Here is a 20,920-nt window from a genome sequence, read left to right as displayed (position 1 = left end):
TTTGTTTACTGCAGTAAGCAAGATTACAGTATTATTCCTGCTGTTATCAATGTTATCAGATATAGCTGACTTTTTCCAGCCCAAAAGCTGTCCAAATCCCACCCAAATGCACAAAAAACACCCAAAATATTAGATTAATATTTTATTTATTAATAATAATATTAATAATAATAATAATAATAATAATACCCTTTATTTATAGGCCCCTTTCAAAGCACTCAAGGACACCTTTCAATATGTCGCAGACACATTATAAAAAAACAATACAGAAGAATAATAAACATAAATGATGAAAATTAAATAATTTTTATTAACCTGGTCACTTTAACTGTCAGAATTTAACCACACAGCAACCTTCAGTCACAGAACCTCAACATATCGAAACACTGCCCCCTGTCACCGACACACTGCACTTAATGTTGTAGATTACACTACCTATTAGAGAGTATATTTTACTTTCGTAATAGGGTATTAATTTGTCCTATTTGGTGTTATAAATTGTTTTTGAACACATGTAGTTGTCAATCAGACAACACTTCTATGTTTGTTCTTGCTGTCAATTGCAGAAAAAAATGATCGATAAAAGTGTCATGATCAAGCGTTGAGTTTAACTACAGGCGCTGCGTGATGCACGTGAAGGGGAGTCCGATTTGTCTGGGGAGATTTTGATACAACTTTCCCTCACCTCCTCCTGTGGGTGGTGAGCCCACGCGGTTTGCGCTATGCACTGGTCACTACTAACTGAATGGACTAGGGGCACACACTTATGTTTTGTTAAATTAGTTGCATATAATATTTACGTTTCTAAACCGCCCAAATTTCCTCACAATCAAATTCAAAACCAGTAAAATGCCCAATCTGGCAACACTGGCTGTTATTGACATCCCCTGCTGGATCATCGTGTTTATTCAGTATATGAATACTGATTTACTTTAGAATTAGTTTCAATCGGTACACATCGGTATACAATCAGTATTTAGTAAATATACTGTTAGTTAAAATGTCTTCAATATTACCTGTTCAAACCTAAAGTGGCGATGAGCTCTTAATGTGTGCAACTACCGTTTTAAATATCTTAATAGGTATTGAATTTCACTCTGATTTCTGCATGTGACCTGTTTTAACTGAATGCATCTCTCTAAATGTATTTTGTGATGAATTGATAGTTGATTCTCCCTTCTCTCTTATTGTTTTTAGATATATCCGTCAGACAATAATGGCAGCAACTTCTCCTCGACGCCGTCCACTCCTGTCGGCTCTCCTTCTAATGTGGCCGGTGTGTTTTCTTCTCCTTTTACTCACTCTGTACTGCCATCTGCTGTGCGATTCTGTCAGCACAGTTTGATCACGCTCTGCTTTATGATTTCTCCACATCTGATGCAGCGGCAGGCTTCACTAACATCTGTGTTTGTTTGTGTTTTCAGCCTCTGCATCTCAGTGGCCCAAAGGCTCTTCTCAGCCTGCGCCATCGCCTGGTTTTGAAGCGGGACTGCAGGCACAGGTATGGTTTTCTGCATAAATCATGCTGTGATTGAAACGAGTTGCATTAGAGTAAAAGCAGGATTTTGTGCTTATAGGATTTTGAATTGGCAATTTTGCTTTTTCACATGATCTAGAGCAGTGTTTCCCAACCCTGTTCCTGGAGGCACACCAACAGTACATATTTTGGATGTCTCCCTTTTCTGACCCATTAACTTCAGGTGTTGGAGTCTCTTCTGATGTTATGATAAGATGATTCAGGTGTGTTTGATTTGGGAGAGGTTGAAAATGTGTACTGTTGGTGTGCCTTCAGGAACAGGGTTGGGAAACACTGATCTACAGCATGTTTCAGACTTCCCACGCTTCTTGAAAGTACTTGAATTTCATGCATAGGTCCTTGAAAGTGCTTGAGTTGAAATTTATGGTGTGATTTCAACAATTGTACTGTGCTGCTTTCAGAAACCGAATGAAAAAACGAAGAAATTCCTAAATTAAAAGTCTTATATTTACATTTTATACAAGAACTATAGCAAATAATGCACATTTAATCAGTGTTTCAGAAACCGTATTTAAGTATTATCAGTGTTGAATTCAGCTAATTGTATTAAACATTTTGAAGATGGCTGTTTAAAATGGTCTGCATTTCTGAAATTGCCTCAATCAAAACATCAGTACTGACTTTTAATGTAAACATTAAGTACAATTAAGGACTTTCATGGCATTAATATGCTGGGGGTGTGAATTACGAATGTGCTTGATTAATTTAGTGCTGTTTTAAAGGGATAGAGCATTAAACAAATGTATTTATGCATTTACCTTTATATATTCACCTGTTTTCTTGAGTACAAAAGGAAATCTTGTTTTTGTCAGTTGATCTAGATGTAGAAATAAATGATGAGATCTAAATGAGACAGGAAACCTTTAACTGCCATTGTAGAAACAAAAGACCCAATGCATGTCAATGCAAGAAGGTTTAGTAGACTGAAGACTGTACTGAAAAAATTAAATTCAGAGGTTTGGAAGTCTTTAAGATTATCATGAATAAACGAATGACTCTAAGTGGATGCACAAGCCATGTGATTTATTGTCATTCAATAAAAACACAAATCATTCAGGGCAGCTGATTCATTTAGAAAACAAGTGACTGTCTTATTGAGTGAATCATTAAATCACCGACTCATTCAGAAACAGATTCATAGAAAGCACAGTTCTGCTCTGAGATGCAGGAATGTTCAGTTCCAGCTAGGCATGGAACGATAACCGGTTTTAAGGTTTTACTTGGTTTGGAGAAGTCAAGGTTTTAAAACAAGCTAAAATTGTCTGTAATACCGTTCCTAAGGTGTTTGTAAGGGTTTTTTAATGTGTTTTTTTTAATGAGTGAAACAAATAAAGAGAGCAGAAGTCAATGATTTATTTTAATTTATAAGCCTGACTATTCCAAAATATTATAAATGTTTCCCAAAAATAAAATGTCCTTTGATTAATGGAGGAAAAGTTATTTATGTTTTTACCCAGACATTTAAAAAGAACTTATTTTAGTGCAGTAATCACATTACCATGACACTATTATACTGTGATATTTTTAACACAGGTTATTATACCGTCTGAAATGTATATCGGCACATGCCTAATTCCAGCGTTGTTTGAACGTTGAAATGAATATCCCTTTCGATATGATCAATGTCTTAGAAATAAGAACCAACCCCTTAAATGAATTTTTATTTTGGCTTTTGTTATAAGCGTATTTTAACAGCATTCAAATAAGCTTCATCACACAGTCAGTGCTTTTGAACTCTCAAAATGGGTTTGTTTGTTTTTTGCAAAGTGAGTGACACTATAATGTCAGATTACACATTTTTAAAACAACAATTACTTAACAGTCATAATTATTAAACACTGAAAAACCCTAAAATGTATGCGTGAGCATATTTCAAAAAGCATGTTAATATATATAACATTTGTATATACTTAAATGCATGCATGTAGATGCACTTTTAATATGTAAAAGAATGTGCATGTGTATCTATAGATTTATGGGTATATGCATGCACATCCTTTTTGGCATATGTGTGCATGCATATTGTACATGCGTGCATAAATATATATACAGTGCTCGGCATATATGAGTTCACCCTTCATCTCTCTTAAAGGAATATTTTCTGTAGGATGCTTTACATTGGATTAGTCAGTCAAATCTGGAGCTAATCTAACAACTAATAACTGTCCAAATATTTGTAGCCCAAATTTATGTCAGGGAAAAATATTAAATTAAATGAGAAAAAGTATATAGAAAATAAAGATTTGCAATATTTCGCATGAATTTAAATGTATTATCTTTCCATTTCTAAAGATGTTTGGTGACTTAAGTATTATTTTAATAAATGTATCTGTTTAATAAATCTGTTCAAATGCACACAAATATATGACCTATATTCACTGAAATATTGATAAAAATATTCATTTTCAAAATGACTGTGTACTCATTTATACTGGGTACTGTGTATATAAATGTATGCATGCACAAATATTAAAAAAGGATGTGCCTCATGCATATTCATATACATAAATGCATGCAGCTGTATGTCAGACTGTTGTACGTTTGACAGTCTTTGAGTCTAGAATATTTGTGTGTTCTCCTCAGAGTAAGCTAGATGACCGTCTGGGTGAAGCGCTGCATGTGTTGAGGAATCATGCGGTGGGCACAGATATGCAGAGTTTGCTGAGCGCTGCCATCTCTGGTCATTCGGCTGGTGCTGCAGCTCTGGGCTCCCTCAGTCAGGCCTTCGGCCTCGCCAACCGTCTGCCGGGCCTGGTGAGTGTGAACAAAACTCTGGCTTTACAGACGAGAGATGTGCCTCCGGTATTATCATATTAGAGAGATTATTCACCCAAGATTTGCAAATATATAGGTGATATACAGGTGAAGTCATGATTAATAGCCCTCCTTTTAAATTTTTAAAAGTTTTTCACAGTATTTGCTATAATATTTTTTCTTCCGGAGAAAGTTTTATTTGTTGTATTTGAGCTAGAATTAAAACAGGTTTAATTTTTTAAATACCATTTTACAAGGTGATATTTATACATTAAATAATGTGTAAAAATATTTATATTACATAAAGAACTGCATAAAATATTTGTCACATTTTGACATCAAAGTTTTTCCCCCGATTGTTTTTTATTTATTTTTTTACTTATAAAATATTAAATTGACTGCTGAGCCTCTAATAAGTGTTTACTAATAGTGTGCATTAATGTTCTCTGTCTAGATGTCGAATCACAGTGAAGACGCTGCAGGTTTACCGCAGTCCAGTGCTCTTCTGCAGGGACACCACACTTCCCATCAGCCTCCACCGTCCTCTCAGTCGGACACCTTCACCAGTCAGTGCCTTTCTTTAATCATAACACACATTAGTCTTATTCACTTCCATAAATGATGAGCTTTGAGCAGGCATTTTAATGCACAAGCGGGCAACAAGAGGTTTTTGTATTGTAACAGGCATTAAAGTTCATGAGAGTGATTGCAAGGGGATTCGTGAACTAAAATAACATAAATGCACTCCAGTGCACTTTTTTAATAACTTTTTTACACTGTTGCATGCTTTTCATACATCATACAGATTTAAAACAGGCATTCAGGTTCTTTGGATTGGTTCTAAGAGATGCATAAAGTAAGAAATAATGCTAATGCACCCCATTTTTAATAGCTTTTTTGCACTGGTGCATGTTTTTCATACATCATAAAGCTTTAAAACAAACAGCAAAGCTCATGGGATTGATTTTAAGGGAATGCATGAACTAAGAATAATGCAAACGCACCTTTTTTATTGCTTTTTCACACTGTTGCATGCATTTAATTCATTATAAGGCTTTAAAACAAACATTAAAGTTTTTGGATTGATTATAACGGAATGCATGAAATAAACTAATGCAAATGCACCTTATTTTAAATTTCTCTTTTCACTGTTGTATGCTTTTCATACATCATAAACATTTAAAGGAGGCATTAAACTTCTTGGATTGGTTCTATGGGCATGCCTGAAGTAAAATAAGGCAAATGCACTCCATATTTAAATTTTTTTATGCTGTTGCGTGCTTTTCATACATCATACAGCTTGAAAACAAGCATTTAAGTTCTTTGGGTTGATTCTAAGGGAATGCTTGGACTGAAATAATGCAAATGCATCTTAGTTTCAAAAGATTTTTTCCACTGGTGCATGTTTTTTATACATCGTACAGCGTTAAAACAAGCATTGAAGTTTTTGGGATTGATTCTAAGGAAATGCATGAACTGAAATAAAGCAAATACACCTCACTGTTGCTTGCATTTAATTCATTATAAAGCTTTAAATAAAACACTCAAGTTCTTGGGATTGATTCTAAGGGGAATGCATGAACTAACATTATGCAAACGTGCCCCTTTTATATTGCTTTTTTATACATTTTTCATGTATTTTATACATTATAAAGCTTTAAAACAAACATGAAATTTATTGGATTGGTTCTAGGAGGATGCATTAACTGAAATACTAATGCAGCGTTATGTATCCTTGCTTTTACCGCTTGAACCATTCTGTGATTCATGTAAGCCAGTTATGATGGAAGAGATGCATCTGAGGATTAGGAAAAATCTAAATATAGAGAAAATCACCTTTAAAGTGCTTTGCAATGCACAATACCAATCAAAAATTTAGTTTTTATATATTTACAGTAGAAAATGTACAAAATGTCTTCAATTAATATAATCTTGACTTAATGTTGACCCATACAATGTGTTTTTGGCTATTTCTCCAAATATTCCTGTGCAACATGAGCCTGATTTTGTGCTCCAGGGTCACATTTTAGAAATCACCTCATGAATTACAGTATGTTTTGTGAGTGTTTTCTGTTGCTAATCTCATCCTGTTTCTGTCTGTCAGGTCTCACTCTGGCTCGTTCGTCTCACGCCTCCAGCTCAGATATAAAGAGAGAAGACAAAGACGATGATGATAATCTGTCTATCGCAGATAAATCAGAGGATGAGAAGAAAGATGGAAAAAGCCGCACGAGAACGAGGTACCAGTGCAACTTCATTACAGGATTAAAAAAATGCAATAAGGCAAGAGTTTAGAGTAAATAATAAGAGTCTTATTTGCAAGAAGTTTGCATTTATTTCAACAAAAATACAGTTATATTTTTGCAATTTCAAAACAATTTTAATGTGACTATAAAGGAACTTACTGTTACTTATTTTTGTGATGTAAAGCTGAATGTTCAGCATCATTTCTCCACTCTTAAGTCACATGATTCTTCAGAAATTTCTGAATATTATTAGTGTTGAAAAATTTTTTATGTGTTGTACACTGCCTGACAAAAGTCTTGTCGTCGATCCCAGTTGTAAGAGCAACAAATAATAACTCGACTTCTAGTTGATCATTTAGAAAGAGACAGAAGGTGGATTTCTCTGCTGAATCATCTGTTGATCTGCATCCCAATCATCACAAATACTGCAGAAGACCTACTGGAACCAGCATGGAGATTCTCACAGAAATCAGTCAAGTTTGGTGAAGGAACAATCATAGTTTGGGGTTCCATTCAGTATGGGGTGTGCGAGAGATCTGCAGAGTGGATGATCAACATCAACAGCCTGAGGTATCAAGACATTTGTGCTGCCCATTACATTACAAACCACAGGAGAGGGCAAATTCTCCAGCAGGATAGCGCTCCTCATACTTCAGCCTCCACATCAAAGCTCCTGAAAGCAGAGAAGGTCAAGGTGCTGCAGGATTGGCCAGCCCAGTCACCAGACATAAACATTATTGAGCATGTCTGGGGTAAGATGGAGGAGGCATTGAAGATGAACCCAAAGAATCTTGGTGAACTCTGGGAGTCCTGCAAGAAGGCTTTCTTTGTCATTCCAGATGACTTTATTAATCAGTGATTTGAGTCATTGCAGAGATGTATGGATGCAGTCCTCCAAGCTCATGATGGAGTCAGACACAATATTCATTCTGTTTCCACTGCAGCATGACCACATATTCTATACTGGACATTATTGAAGGTTCAGTGAGCAGACTTTAGTCTAAGCAGAGTCAGACCTTACTGTCCTAATGAAATCAATCAACATCAAGACATGATCAGATTTTATTGTGCTCAAATAAGCCTCATCTAGAGGCCTTTACCTTTCATATAAGACACTTCTGACACCAAATGATCAACTAGAAGTCCAGTTATTATTTGTGCTCCTAAAACTAGGATAGGCCACAAGACTTTTGTCAGGTAGTGTAGTTGATGTATAAAATGTTCAAAACAGCATTGATTTGAAATATTATCTTCTGTAACCTTGTGACATTTTTAAAAGTGACATGACAACATTTTGTATCATTATAGTTTTAACTGTTGCTCATTAATTGTAGTTATCTTTGATCATTAATTTAGTTTATTTTCCCATCATTTTAAACACAACTTGCCTCAAACTTAACATTGATAATAATCATAAATGTTTCTTGAATATTATTTTATATTGAATTATATAGGGATTTCTGAAGAATCACGTGACTCTAAAAACTGTAGTTTGATCCTGAAAATTAACATGTACAACTAAAAATTATAAATTATAATTTTACAATATATTTAGATAGAAAACATTTATTTTAAACACTAACAAAATTTCACTACTTTTGATTTGATAAATTCAGCCTTAGGGAGCAAATAAACACTTTTCAAAAACAAAAATTCTAATGATTCAGTGATCCTTCAGCAATCATTATAATATGATTATTTGGTGAACAATAAACATTTCTGATCGTCATTAGTGTTATGTTTTTGTGAAAGACCCCCCCCCCCCCCCCTCCCCAGTTCAAATCTAACTTACCTCAAACTTATGCACACCTGTTTTCAATCTTGACAATCATAAATGTTTCATGATCATCAAATCATCATATTATAATCATGTGACTCTGAAAACTACAGTAATGATGCTGGAAATTCAGCTTTACATTAAAGAAATGAATGACATTTTACAGTATATTCCCATAGAACGCAGATATTTTAAATACTAATAATATTTAGCTTTTTTTGCACAGTTTTTATTTAATAAATTCAGCATTGGTGAGCAAAAAAATTAACTTTTCATAGACAAAAAAAAAACAATAATTTCGTAATAATCTCAATTCTGCTACTTATCTTCTAATTTTGAAGCACTAATAATAAATACTAATAATATTTAGCAGTTTGATTGGATTAATTCAGCATTGGTGAGCAACAAAGCCATCTTCCATAGAGTTAAATAAATAAACAAACATAGTTTTGTAGTGATCTCAATTCCGCCATCCATCCAAATGTCTTCTGATTGGTCGGTTTTTCTAACCCATCTGGCTCTTGTTTTTGCCTGTAACTCCTCTCGCCCCTCTGTCCCTCAAGTCAAGACGAGGACGAAGACGAGGATGATGAGGATCTGCCGGTGGAGGTGAAGGCGGAGCGGGAGCGTGAGCGGCGAATGGCCAATAACGCCCGCGAGCGTCTGCGTGTACGCGACATCAACGAGGCCTTCAAAGAGCTGGGCCGCATGTGCCAGCTGCACCTGAGCAATGAGAAACCGCAGACCAAACTGCTGATCCTGCACCAGGCCGTAAACGTTATTCTCAACCTGGAGCAGCAAGTGCGAGGTCAGTGTGTGCGGCTGACCTCAGATCAGTGTTTAGACTCGCGGAGATCCGTCTGTGGCCGCCACGCCTGAGTGCGCCGCTGGGGAGGAGGATGCATTTTGGTGCATTGCTGATTTTAATGCGATAAAAGTATAACATTACATTATATTTATTACAGAAATTACTTTTATTTTGAAAAGCAAGACACTGTGGGGAATTTTTTTTCATGCATTAGTGGATTTGGTGTTTTGTGGGTGACGACGTGTAGGAAAGAGTGTAAATTTAACATGCACAGTTGTACTATCATTTTTATTTTTAAAAGACTGTGCATACATGTAAGAAAACATATAATTTTAGTTATAGGTGGGCATAGATCATTTTTTAATCTAGATTAATCTCACTGTAATCTTGGAATTAATCCAGATTAAAGTGGCTCATTTAAATTCTGCCGAAGGGATTCAGAATATGAGTGCTACCCAAATAATGACTTTCCTCAAACCAGGTGGCGCATTAGACCAGATTAGTTATTCTACTATGGTAATTGGTGATGAAAATAAATGATGTTCAATAAGATGTACTTGTGTTTACTAACTGTTTATTTAGTTAAACATGAATTGTAAACTGTAGGCCTACATCAGCCTCAAACAGTGATTTCTGATGACCTTAATCTGACTGTAGTCATAACTGAACTAAACAGAAATGGAATTAAGACATGTGGAGTGTGCAGATATTAGTTGAACTATTGAAGTAAACACTGCGAGCAAACTATTACCGTCATGTAGGACTTTTTGCCATATTTTCCCACAAGATCCACACCCTGTCAGCAAAGGACCATGCACATGCACACATTGTGAAATGCGAAAGTTTTTTTCTTTCTGTTCGACGTGCGTTATTAAATCCCATAACACTCTCACCAGTTACTCCTTATTTGTGTCTAATACCCCAGTTTGTCTCGGGGGCATGAATAAAATGTTCATGAGTGAAGGTGAAACTGCTAAACTGCAGTTAAAGTCACCCAAAATTACAGGAAACTCCTTCATGAAAGCACTTTACGTAAATACCTTCGTTATATTATTGTCTATTAAGGCAAATAACTAGATTACAGATATCCATGTAAGCGTAGTCAGTCGTATGAAAGATTCAGAAGGGCATTTTTTTTGTCAGACGGCTCACCGGTCAGGTATACATCCGCGCTAAAATATCAAGGTAAAAGTCATCATAGCTTGTGTAGAACAGACCCATCTTCCAACTCATCTTTGAGAATAGATTAACGGGGATATTTTTTTTTTAAATCGCTCGATAAGAGTCTCGCGTTAATGCTGATAACGGCCCACCGCTAGTTTTATTACAATGCATGTACAATTTGTAAAGTCTTATATACGTTTATTATGAATACTATTTGAATGTGTATTTATATTTTAGTGTAATAATTTATATATATTACCAGTAATATCATTTTTATTTAAAAAATATATATATGCATATGTAAGAAATTATTGCATGTAAGAAAAAATCTAATTTAAATATAATGTATATGCACAGTTTGTAAAGTGTTTATATTATAGTGTAATACATTAATTAAAATAATACTGTTGATACAAGTTTTGTGGAATATACTAGTGAAGATGAAACAGAAATACACTTATAATTATGTGTATTGTGTCGGAAAAAGGGTTCTGCATTTTATAATTATAGGATAGCATTAAATATAATGTACTGAAATTGAAATCAGAATATATTGATATTTTTGTAGGCATAAACATCTTAATGAAGCCATACATGTATACATATATTTCATATATAAATTATATACATTTCATAATTTTTAATTAGATATAGTAATTACCCATTTGCATATTAAAACAACTTGCACTATATTGCACAAATGTAAAAACCTTTGGAATGATAATATGTAAGTAAGTAAATATGTGCTCATCCATTCATTTTCCTTCAGCTTAGTCCCTTTATTCAGCATATGTTTTATACAGCAGATGCCTTTCCAGCCGCAACCCAGTACTGAGATACACACTCATATTCGCACACACACACACACACACACTACGGCCAATTTAGTTCGTCTAATTCTCCTATAGTGCATGTGTTTGGACTGTAGGGGAAACCAGAGCACCCAGAGGAAACCCACACCAACACAGGGAGAACATGCAAACCCCACACAGAAACACCAACCAGCAACCGTTTTGCTGTGAGGCCACAGTGCTAACCACTGAGCCACTGCACTGCCCGTAATTATGCATTATAGTATCATTTTAAATATACTTAATTAGGCATAGTAAGTAGCTTTTATCTGTTTAATTACTGTTCCGCTGTTTTGACCTGCAGTGTCTTGCCTAAAAAATACAGCCTGGCAACCAGCTGAGTTGCATTAAATCCAACATGTTTTGTTTTAGCTGTTGTTTATTATGATGGTTCAATTGAAGCGTCCTGCCTCCCCGTGGCCACTCAGCCGTCTGTTCAGGGTGATTGTGGGACTTTCTGCACTTTCTGCATGTTTCTGTCTCTCATTTCATCCCGTCCTGCTTTCTGTCTGCTTGCAGCATTGATGCAACTAACAGACTCAAAGTAGCTTTATACATGCTCATTTACTCACCCAAGCCAGACTGTAATATTCAGCTATGTTTTGAAGAGCACAGAATGATTTTAATTGCATAATAAACTGCATTAAAAAGGCATCAGTAAACCTGCAGAAGATTCACAAAACAAAGCTGAAACTCCAAGGTTGAGTAAATGACATTATTTCTGTTATTGCTTTAAGTTGTACCATTGCTAATGCATAAAACATGCAGCCATTCAGATCCTTCTGTTTTCTCTCTGCAGTGGTTTAATGCTTTTAAAAAGGGCTGGGACGATAAATAATGCATTATTTCTGGCTTGTTTCTGAGGTTTTTTAACAAATTTTAGTGTCACAACTTGTGTTTGTTTGTTTGTTTGTTTTAATTGTATTTGTTATACTTGTTTTCCTTGAATGTAGCCTAAGATGCTTGATAATATTGCAATGATTAAAAAATATACTAGTACTTTAAAATATTTGGGATGCATCGCAATTTTCTCAAATGAATTCTGAACTTGGTTTTGAACAGTAGGTGGCGCTCTAGGCTGCTTTTAAGAGCAGAGGTTGCTCTAAGCTAGTTTTTAACAGCAGATGGCGCTATAGGGTAGTTTTTAACAGCAGATTGTGCTCTAGGGTAGATTTTAACAGCACATGTTGCTCTAGGCTGCTTTTTAACAGCAGATGGTGCTATAAGCTAGTCTTAACAGTAGATGGCGCTCTAGACTAGTTTTTAAACAGTAGAGGGTGCTTAAGGCTAGTTTGTAACAGCTGATGTTGCTCTAGGCTTCTTTTTAACAGCAGATGGTGCTCGGCTGGTGTTTAACAGTGCTCTAGGGTAGTTAACAGCACATTTATCAGCAGATGTTTCTCTAGAATGTTTTTTTAATAGCAGATGGCGCTCTAGGCTAGTTTTTGGCAGCTGATGTCAATATAGGGTAGTTCTTAAACAGATGGCGCTAGGCTAATTTTTTAACAGCGAATTGCGCTCTAGGCTAGGTTTAACAGTAGATGGCGCTCTAGGCTAGTTTTAACAGTAGATGGTGCTCTAGGCTAGTTTTATTAAGAGATGGCGCTTTAGGCTACTAACAGTAGACTGCACTCAAGGCTAATTTTTGAACAGTAGATGGTGCTCTAGGCTAGTTTTTAACAGCAGATGGTGCTCTAGGCTAGTTTTAACAGCAGATGGCGCTCTAGGCTAGTTTTAATAAGAGATGGCACTTTAGGCTACTCCTAACAGTAGACTGTGCTCTAGGCAAATATTTAAAGAGTAGATGGTGCTCTAGGTTATTTTTTAAGCAGTAGATTATACTCTAGGCTAGTTTTAACAGTAGATGGCCCTCTCGGCTAGTTTTAACAGCAGATGGCACTCTAGACTAGTTTTACCAGTAGATGGCGCTCTAGGGTAGTTTTAACAACAGATGGCGCTTTAGGCTGGTTTTAACAGTAGATGACCCTCTAGGCTAGTTTAAATGGCAGATGGCGCTCTAGGCTAGATTTACAGTAGATGGCGCTCTAGGCTAGTTTTAACAGGAGATGGCGCTCTAGGCTAGATTTACAGTAGATTGCGCTCTAGGCTAGTTTTAACAGGAGATGGCGCTTTAGGGTAGTCCTAAAAGTAGACTGCGCTCTAGGCTAATTTTTAAACGGTAGATGGCGCTCTAGCTTAGTTTTAACAGCAGATGGCACTCTAGGCTAGTTTTAACAGCAGATGGCGCTCTAGTCTAGGTTTAACAGCAGATGGCACTGTAGGCTAGTTTTAAAGGGAGAGGGCACTCTAGGCTAGTTTTAACTGTAGATGGTGCTTTAGGCTAGTTTTAACAGTGGATGGCGCTCTAGGCTGGTTTTAACAGTAGATGGCGCTCTAGGCTAGTTTTAACAGGAGATGGCGCTCTAGGCTAGATTTAACAGGAGATGGCACTCTAGGCTAGTTTTAACTGTAGATGGCGCTCTAGGCTAGTTTTAACAGTGGATGGTGCTCTAGGCTGGTTTTAACAGTAGATGGCGCTCTAGGCTAGTTTTAACAGGAGATGGTGCTCTAGGCTAGATTTAACAGTAGATAGCGCTCTAGGCTAGTTTTAATAGGAGATGGCGCTTTAGGCTACTCTTAACAGTAGACTGCGCTTTACGCTAATTTTTGAACAGTAGATGGTGCTCTAGGCTAGTTTGTTACAGCAAACAGAGCTCTAGGGTAATTTTTAAGCAGTAGATGGTGCTCTAGGCTAGTTTTAATAGCGAATTGCAATCCAGTCTAGTTTGTAATGGATGTCGCTCTAGGCTAGTTTTAACATCAGATGGCACTCTAAGCTAGTTTTTCAGCAGACATCGCTCTAGGCTACTTTTAAACAGCATTGTGGCTCTATAGACTGATATTTAGGAGCAGATGATGCTCTAGGCTATTTTTAAACAGCAGATGGCGCTTTAAGGTCGTTTTAAACAGGAGATGAGTTCAAAACTAAGCTCAGAATCAATGCAAGACTGAATCGCAATGCATTTGTCAATGCAGAATCATTTCTCTTATCCCAGTGTCGTCCCAGCTCTACTGTCATCCTTCATCCTTCAGTTTTCTCCTCAGTTTGACTGTTGCATGTCTAAAATGCTCTTTCCGCAGGCATTAACCTCTCCAGCTAGAAGAGACGGATTGGCTCTCTCACATTTCCTCTTTAGCGGTTCACTCATGATGGTCTGATTAATGCTTGCATGTGATGTTTAACCTCTGTTCGCCAGGTCGTGTTTCTGTCGGCCATTTTTTCTCCATCTGTTCTTTACAGACGGCCGCAGTGGTTTCAGTCTCATGCCGTGTAAACGCATCTCGGATGTGTTTTTTGCGATGAGACTTTGCTCACCTCATCTGTCCTCTGTCTGGCTCTCAGTGGCTCTCAGTGTGTGTTTCTGTGCGGCTCTTAAAGACGGTGCGTTTCTCTCTCATCTCGCTGTTTTCTCGTCTTCAGCTTTCGCTACGTCCCACGGGCTTCCTGAAACACCCACTCTACTACACAGGGTTCCCACGGCGCATGATATTTCTAGAGTATCACTATGCCAGTTTTGACAGCAGATGGTGGTCTAGGCTAGTTTTAACAAATGACGGCACTCTAGAATAGTCTTTACAATAGACTGTGCTCTAGGCTAGTTTTTAAACAGTAGATGGTGCTCTAGAATAGTTTTAAACAGCAGACGGCACTCTAGAATAGTCTTTACAATAGATGGTGCTCTAGGCTAGTTTTAAACAGCAGATGGCGCTCTATGCTAGTTTTTAAACAGTAGATGGTGCTCTAGGCTAGTTTTAAACAGCAGATGGTGCTCTATGCTAGTTTTCAAACAGTAGATGGTGCTCTAGAATAGATTTAAACAGCAGATGGCGCTCTATGCTAGTTTTCAAACAGTAGATAGTGCTCTAGAATAGTTTTAAACAGCAGATGGCACTCTATGTTAGTTTTTAAACAGTATATGGCGCTCTAGGCTAGTTTTTAAACAGTAGATGGTGCTTTATGCTAGTTTTTAAACAGGAGATGGCTCTCTAGGCTTGTTTGTATCAGCAGATGGCGCTATATGGTACTTTTTAACACCTGATGATGCTCTAGTCTAGTCTTAACTGTAGACTGCTCTAGGCTAGGTTTAAATAGTAGATGGCACTATAGGCTAGTTTTCACCGTAGAAACAGCTCTAGGCTAGTTTTAACAGACGATTGTGCTCTAGGCTAGTTTTTAACAGTAAACTGCGTTATAGGCTAATTTTGAACAGCAGATGGAGCTCTAGGTTAGGTTTTAAACAGTAGATGGTGCTCTATGCTAGTTTTTTAACATCAGATTATCTAGGCTAGTTTTAACAGAAGATGCCACTCTGAGCTAGTTTTGAACAGCAGATAGCGCTCTATACTATTTTTTAAATGCAGACTGTGCTCAGTGCTAGTTTTGAACAGCAGGCAGTGCTCTAGGCTAGTTTTTAAAAAGTAGATGGTGCTCTAGGCTAATTTTAACGATAGCCCTCTAAGCTTGTTTTTAATAAAAGCCTGCGCTTTAGGCTAGTTTTAACAGCAGATAGCGTTTTAGGCTAGTTTTACAGGAGGTGGTTCTCTAGGCAAATTCCTAAACAGTAGACCCTCTTGGCTAGTTTTTTAGTTGTACATGGTGCTCTAGGCTAGTTTTCAACAGCAGATGGTGCTCTAGGCTAGTTTGTAAGTAGTGGATGGTGCTCTAGGCTAGTTTTATAACAGCAGATGTCGCTCTAGGCTAGTTTGTAAGTAGTGGATGGTGCTCTAGGCTAGTTTTATAACAGGAGATGGTGCTCTCGGCTAGTTTGTAACAGCAGATGTCGCTCTAAGCTAGTTTTTAACAGTAGGTGGCACTCTTGGCTAGTTTTTAAGTAGTACATAGTGCTCTAGGCTAGTTTTTAACAGCAGATGTCACTCTAGGCTAGTTTTATAACAGCAGATGGCACTCTAGGCTAATTTTTAACAGCAGATGTCGCTCTAGGCTAGTTTGTAAGTAGTAGATGGTGCTCCAGGCTATTTTTAACAGATGGCTGCACTCTAGAATAGTCTTTACAATAGACCTCTAGGCTAGTGCTCTAGGCTAATTTTTAAACAGTAGATGGTGCTTCAGGCTAGTTTTTAACAGCAGATGGCGCTCTAGGCTAGTTTTATAACACCAGATGGTGCTTTCGGCTAGTTTGTAACAGCAGATCTCGCTCTAAGCTAGTTTTTAACAGCAGACGGCGCTCTAGGCTAGTTTTTAACAGCAGACAGTGCTCTTTGCCAGTCCTTAAACAGTAGATGGTTCTCTAAGATGGTTTTTAACAGCAGATGGTGCTCCACCTCCGTTCATTTTTAAGTATTAGATGGTGCTCTAAGCTAGTTTTTACCAGCATTTGGCGCTCTAAGCTAGTTTTTACCAGCATTTGGCGCTCTAAGCTAGTTTTTACCAGCATTTGGTGCTCTAAGCTAGTTTTTATCAGCATTTGGTGCTCTGGGCTAGTTTTTAACTGCAGATAGTGCTCTATTCTATTTTTAAACAGCAGATGGTGCACTAGGCTTGTTTTTAAACAGCAGATGGCGCTCTATGTTAGTTTTTAAACAGTATATGGCGCTCTAGACTAGTTTTTAACAGCAGATTGTGCGCTAGGCTAGTTTTTAAACAGCAGATGGTGTTCTAGGCTAGTTTTTACAGCAGATGGCGCTCTAGGCTAGTTTTAAACAGCAGATGGCACTCTAGGTTAGTTTTTACAGCAGATGGCGCTCTAGGTTAGTTTAATACAGCAGATGGCGCTCTACACTAGTTTTAAACTGCAAATGGCGCTCTAGGTTAGTTTTTACAGCAGATGGCGCTCTAGGTTAGTTTAATACAGCAGATGGCGCTCTACACTAGTTTTAAACTGCAGATGGCGCTCTAGGCTAGTTTTAAATAATAGATGACGCTCTAGGCTAGTTTTATGAATAAAGTTTGCAAAGACAAACTTTTATACCTAATCAACTATAATCACGACTGCACATTGCACATCTACAATGTGACTTGTGGATGTGTACATTGTCATCTCAACGCTATTGTGCAGCACTATTTAAGGATATATTATTGTTTTTGTCTGCTCGGTGCTCATTGGTTTGGAAAATCCAGCTTTTTAGTCAGTCAAAGTCAGTGAGTTTGAGGTTTGGTTTAGCGTGGGAACCCTGTTTATACGTGTAAATAAACAAGACGTTCACACTTAGACAAAAAGACGCTCCCGGCGCTCATGTTTCCGCTCTCCACATCTCCACCAGATCCTTCACCGCAAGCCTCACTTTCATTACTACAGTTCATCTCAGCACTGGACTGAAGTTTTTCAAAATGTAGCATTTGCCTCGTTTATTTTTTTTTCCACAATTTCTGTTTAACGAAGATTTCTTCAACACATTTCTAAACATAATAGTTTTAATAACTCATTTCTAATAACTGATTTATTTTCTCTTTGTCATGATGACAGTAAATAATATTAGACTAGATATTCTTCAAGACACTTCTATACAGCTTAAAGTGACATTTAAAGGCTTAACGAGGTTAATTAGGCAGGTTAGAGTAATTAGGCAAGTTATTGTATAATGATGTTTTTTTCTGTAGACTATCGAAAAAATATATAGCTTAAAGGGGTTAATAATTTTGTCCATAAAATGGTGTTTAAAAAATTAATAACAGCTTTTATTCTAGCCGAAATAAAACAAATAAAACTTTCTCCAGAAGAAAAAATATTATCACACATACTTTAAAAATCCTTGCTCTGTTAAACATAATTTGGGAAATATTAAAAACGACAAAAAAAAAATTAAATAAATCAGAGCTAATTGTGTGTGTGTATATATATTTGTATATATATTTGTATATATATATATATATATATATATATATATATATATATATATATATATATATATATGTGTGTATATATATATATGTGTGTATATGTATATATGTATATATGTGTATATATATATATATATATATATGTGTATATATATATATATATATATATATATATATATATATATATATATATATATATATATATATATATATATATATGCATACACTCATGCACACACAGACAATATAAAAATGTAATTGCTATGTAAATTGGACCATTTATAAAAAAGATAAACATTTTGAAGTATAATTATATTTTATTATTATTATTATTATTTACTTATTTAAGTATTATATTTTAATTAATAAAAAGTTAAGTACATAAAGTATAGACCATAGAATCTTGAATAACGAGGGTGTATATCCTTCATAAAGAGTGTAGTAGTATATAATAGGCTCCATCAGTGTCGTGAGTTTGTTACACCATTTTTTTTTTATTATATTTTAATTATAATTTTTTTTTTAATCTAATTATTATTAAAAAAGTGATTTGCATAAAACTATATTGACTGCTTCTACTTCAATAACGAGTGCGTGTTTCCTTGATGAAGAGAGTAGCAGTAGTGGTTTATAATAATAATAAGCAGCTGCATCAGTGTGGTTAGTGAGTGTGCGTGTGTGAACTGCAGCAGTGTGTCGGAGGAGAACCTGACGGTGGAGGAGAAGGAGCAGCGCGAGCGTGAGCGACGAATGGCCAATAATGCCCGCGAGAGGGTTCGAGTGCGCGACATCAACGAGGCCTTCCGGGAGCTGGGCCGCATGTGTCAGCTGCACCTGCGCAGCGACAAGGCCCAGACCAAACTCATCATCCTGCAGCAGGCTGTGCAGGTCATCCTCAGTCTGGAGAGGCAGGTGCGAGGTAGGAGGAGAACCGAGCGCGCACGTCTGTCTGTACGGCCTGCAGATTAAAACACACACTGCACCACACACAATGATGGCCTGGAGAGAAACACACACACACACACATACATACATGCATACATACACACACACAATACTGAGAGCGTACGGCCTGGAGAGAAACATAAACACACACACACTCACACACATACACACTGCTGAGAGCGTATCGCCTGGAGAGAAACACACACATATTCACACACAGACACACAGCCCGCTGGGAGCGTGCGGTCTAGAGAAACACACACACACACACACAAAAAGACCGCTGGGAGTGTACAGCCTGGAGAACACATGCACTCACACATACACTGATGATAGCCACTGAGTGAGAGTGTGTGTCTGCTGCTACCTGGAGAAACACACACACAGATGAGAGCCACTAAGTGAGTGTAAGAGCAACAAACACACACACACCAATGAGAGCCACTGAGTGAGTGAATGAGTGAGTGTGTGTCTGCTGCAGCCTAGAAAAGCACGCACGCACACCGATGACAGACACTGAGTGAGTGTGTGAGCAGCAAACACACACACCAATGAGAGCCAATGAGTGAGTGTGCGTCTGCCTGCTGCGGCATGAAGAAACATACATACAAACACACACCGTTGAGAGCCACTGTGTGTGTGTCTGCTGCACTTTCAGTTCTTCTGCTTTGCTGCTTCTGATGTGATTTACACACACTCTGTTTGCTGCTTGTTCAAGCTGCTTATTTAAAATGAGCTGAATCAACACAATTCTTGAGATTCTTTGGGGGGAACAACTTAATTTTTTATGTTCAATCCACTTAAATGTGTGAAATTAATTAATTCAAGTTGTTCCAACACACATCCATTGTGTACACTGTAAGAAATACTGGATTCCCCACTATTCCGTCATGTTGTCCCAACACAAATCGATCATGCAAATGTAATTTTTTTAAATTATTATTATATTTTTTACAAATTTAAGTGGATTGAACATTAATAAATTAAGTTGTCTCCACAAATATTAAAAATACATGACGCATGCATACAAATACTATATAATATCAAACTATTAAGCATGAAAACAAGTCTTTGCGTCCCATTACCAGAAATGAGACTCGATCACGCTGAATGTTTCGTCTGATGTGTCCGATGGTTCTTCTACAGTATTAATCACATTGTTTTCTTCCGTCTTCAGTGAATCTTCTGCTTGCTTTGATCATATTAAGTCTCTCAGTGTTGATCAAATGTCTTCTGTTTTGGTTTAGAGCGTAACCTGAACCCGAAGGCAGCATGTCTGAAGCGGCGGGAGGAGGAGAAGGTGACGGGTGAAGCGCAGATGTTGTCTGGTCTGGGTGGAGATGGACACGCACACATGTAAACCTGCAGGTCAGAGCCTTTCTCCTTCACTTTAATCCTCTCTGGCTTCATGCTTTATTCATGCATCTGGCAGTTATCCAGTGTGCACCCTCTACTGAATTAGGCATGTGCTAGTATAAGATTCTGACAGTATGATAACCGTGGATAGAAATATCATGGTTTCGTGGTATTGGGATTACTGCTGTCAAATAGGGCTTCTCAACCTTTCTCACTTCGAGGCCCACCTCCTTTTTGTAGGTGTTACAAACCCCTGATGTTAGTCCAGGGGATGGTGGGGTTTGACGTTTATTGGTGATTAAAATATATTTATACAAACAGTAAATAAGTGCTAAAGACAACCAAAGTAATACTAAAACTGTGATTTTATTTATATTTCCCAAAGTGAACAAAAACAACGAATAAATCCAAAATAAAGAAAATAAAGTAAGGCAAAATATACTATTTACAATATTTACAACACTGAAACAAATACAAAGACAGGAGAGCTGGCAGAAGGGACGCGGGCGGCGCTAAAGGAACCAAAAGAACAAAACCCAAACTAAATCTAACTTCCCAGAAGCATCTAGCTAACTAACTATGTGAAAACAAAATAATTAGCACGCGAAGAGTCTTCCGAGTCC

General features: G+C 37.1%; 1 protein-coding gene across 2 annotated transcripts in view; it reads left to right on the top strand.

Moving 5' to 3' along the window:
* Window positions 1-20,920, top strand: part of tcf3a (transcription factor 3a) — a 74,580-nt gene that overhangs the window by 50,169 nt on the left and 3,491 nt on the right. Inside the window, exons 13-19 of one of the 2 annotated variants that reach the window (XM_056446486.1) lie at window positions 1,198-1,276; window positions 1,425-1,501; window positions 4,121-4,291; window positions 4,746-4,857; window positions 6,396-6,531; window positions 18,686-18,915; window positions 20,189-20,309. In XM_056446486.1, the coding sequence (XP_056302461.1) occupies window positions 1,198-1,276; window positions 1,425-1,501; window positions 4,121-4,291; window positions 4,746-4,857; window positions 6,396-6,531; window positions 18,686-18,915; window positions 20,189-20,301 (918 nt within the window). In that variant the 3' untranslated portion in view covers window positions 20,302-20,309. Of the gene's footprint in view, window positions 1-1,197; window positions 1,277-1,424; window positions 1,502-4,120; window positions 4,292-4,745; window positions 4,858-6,395; window positions 6,532-8,877; window positions 9,123-18,685; window positions 18,916-20,188; window positions 20,310-20,920 lie in introns of both variants that reach the window. The other variant, XM_056446478.1, reaches the window with a different exon arrangement.

This window comes from Danio aesculapii, chromosome 2, assembly GCF_903798145.1.
Source record: "Danio aesculapii chromosome 2, fDanAes4.1, whole genome shotgun sequence".
In the NCBI taxonomy this organism is placed as follows: Eukaryota; Metazoa; Chordata; class Actinopteri; order Cypriniformes; family Danionidae; genus Danio; species Danio aesculapii.
The sequence above is the reverse complement of the archived record's forward strand: the minus strand, read 5'-3'. Positions and strand labels throughout refer to the sequence as shown.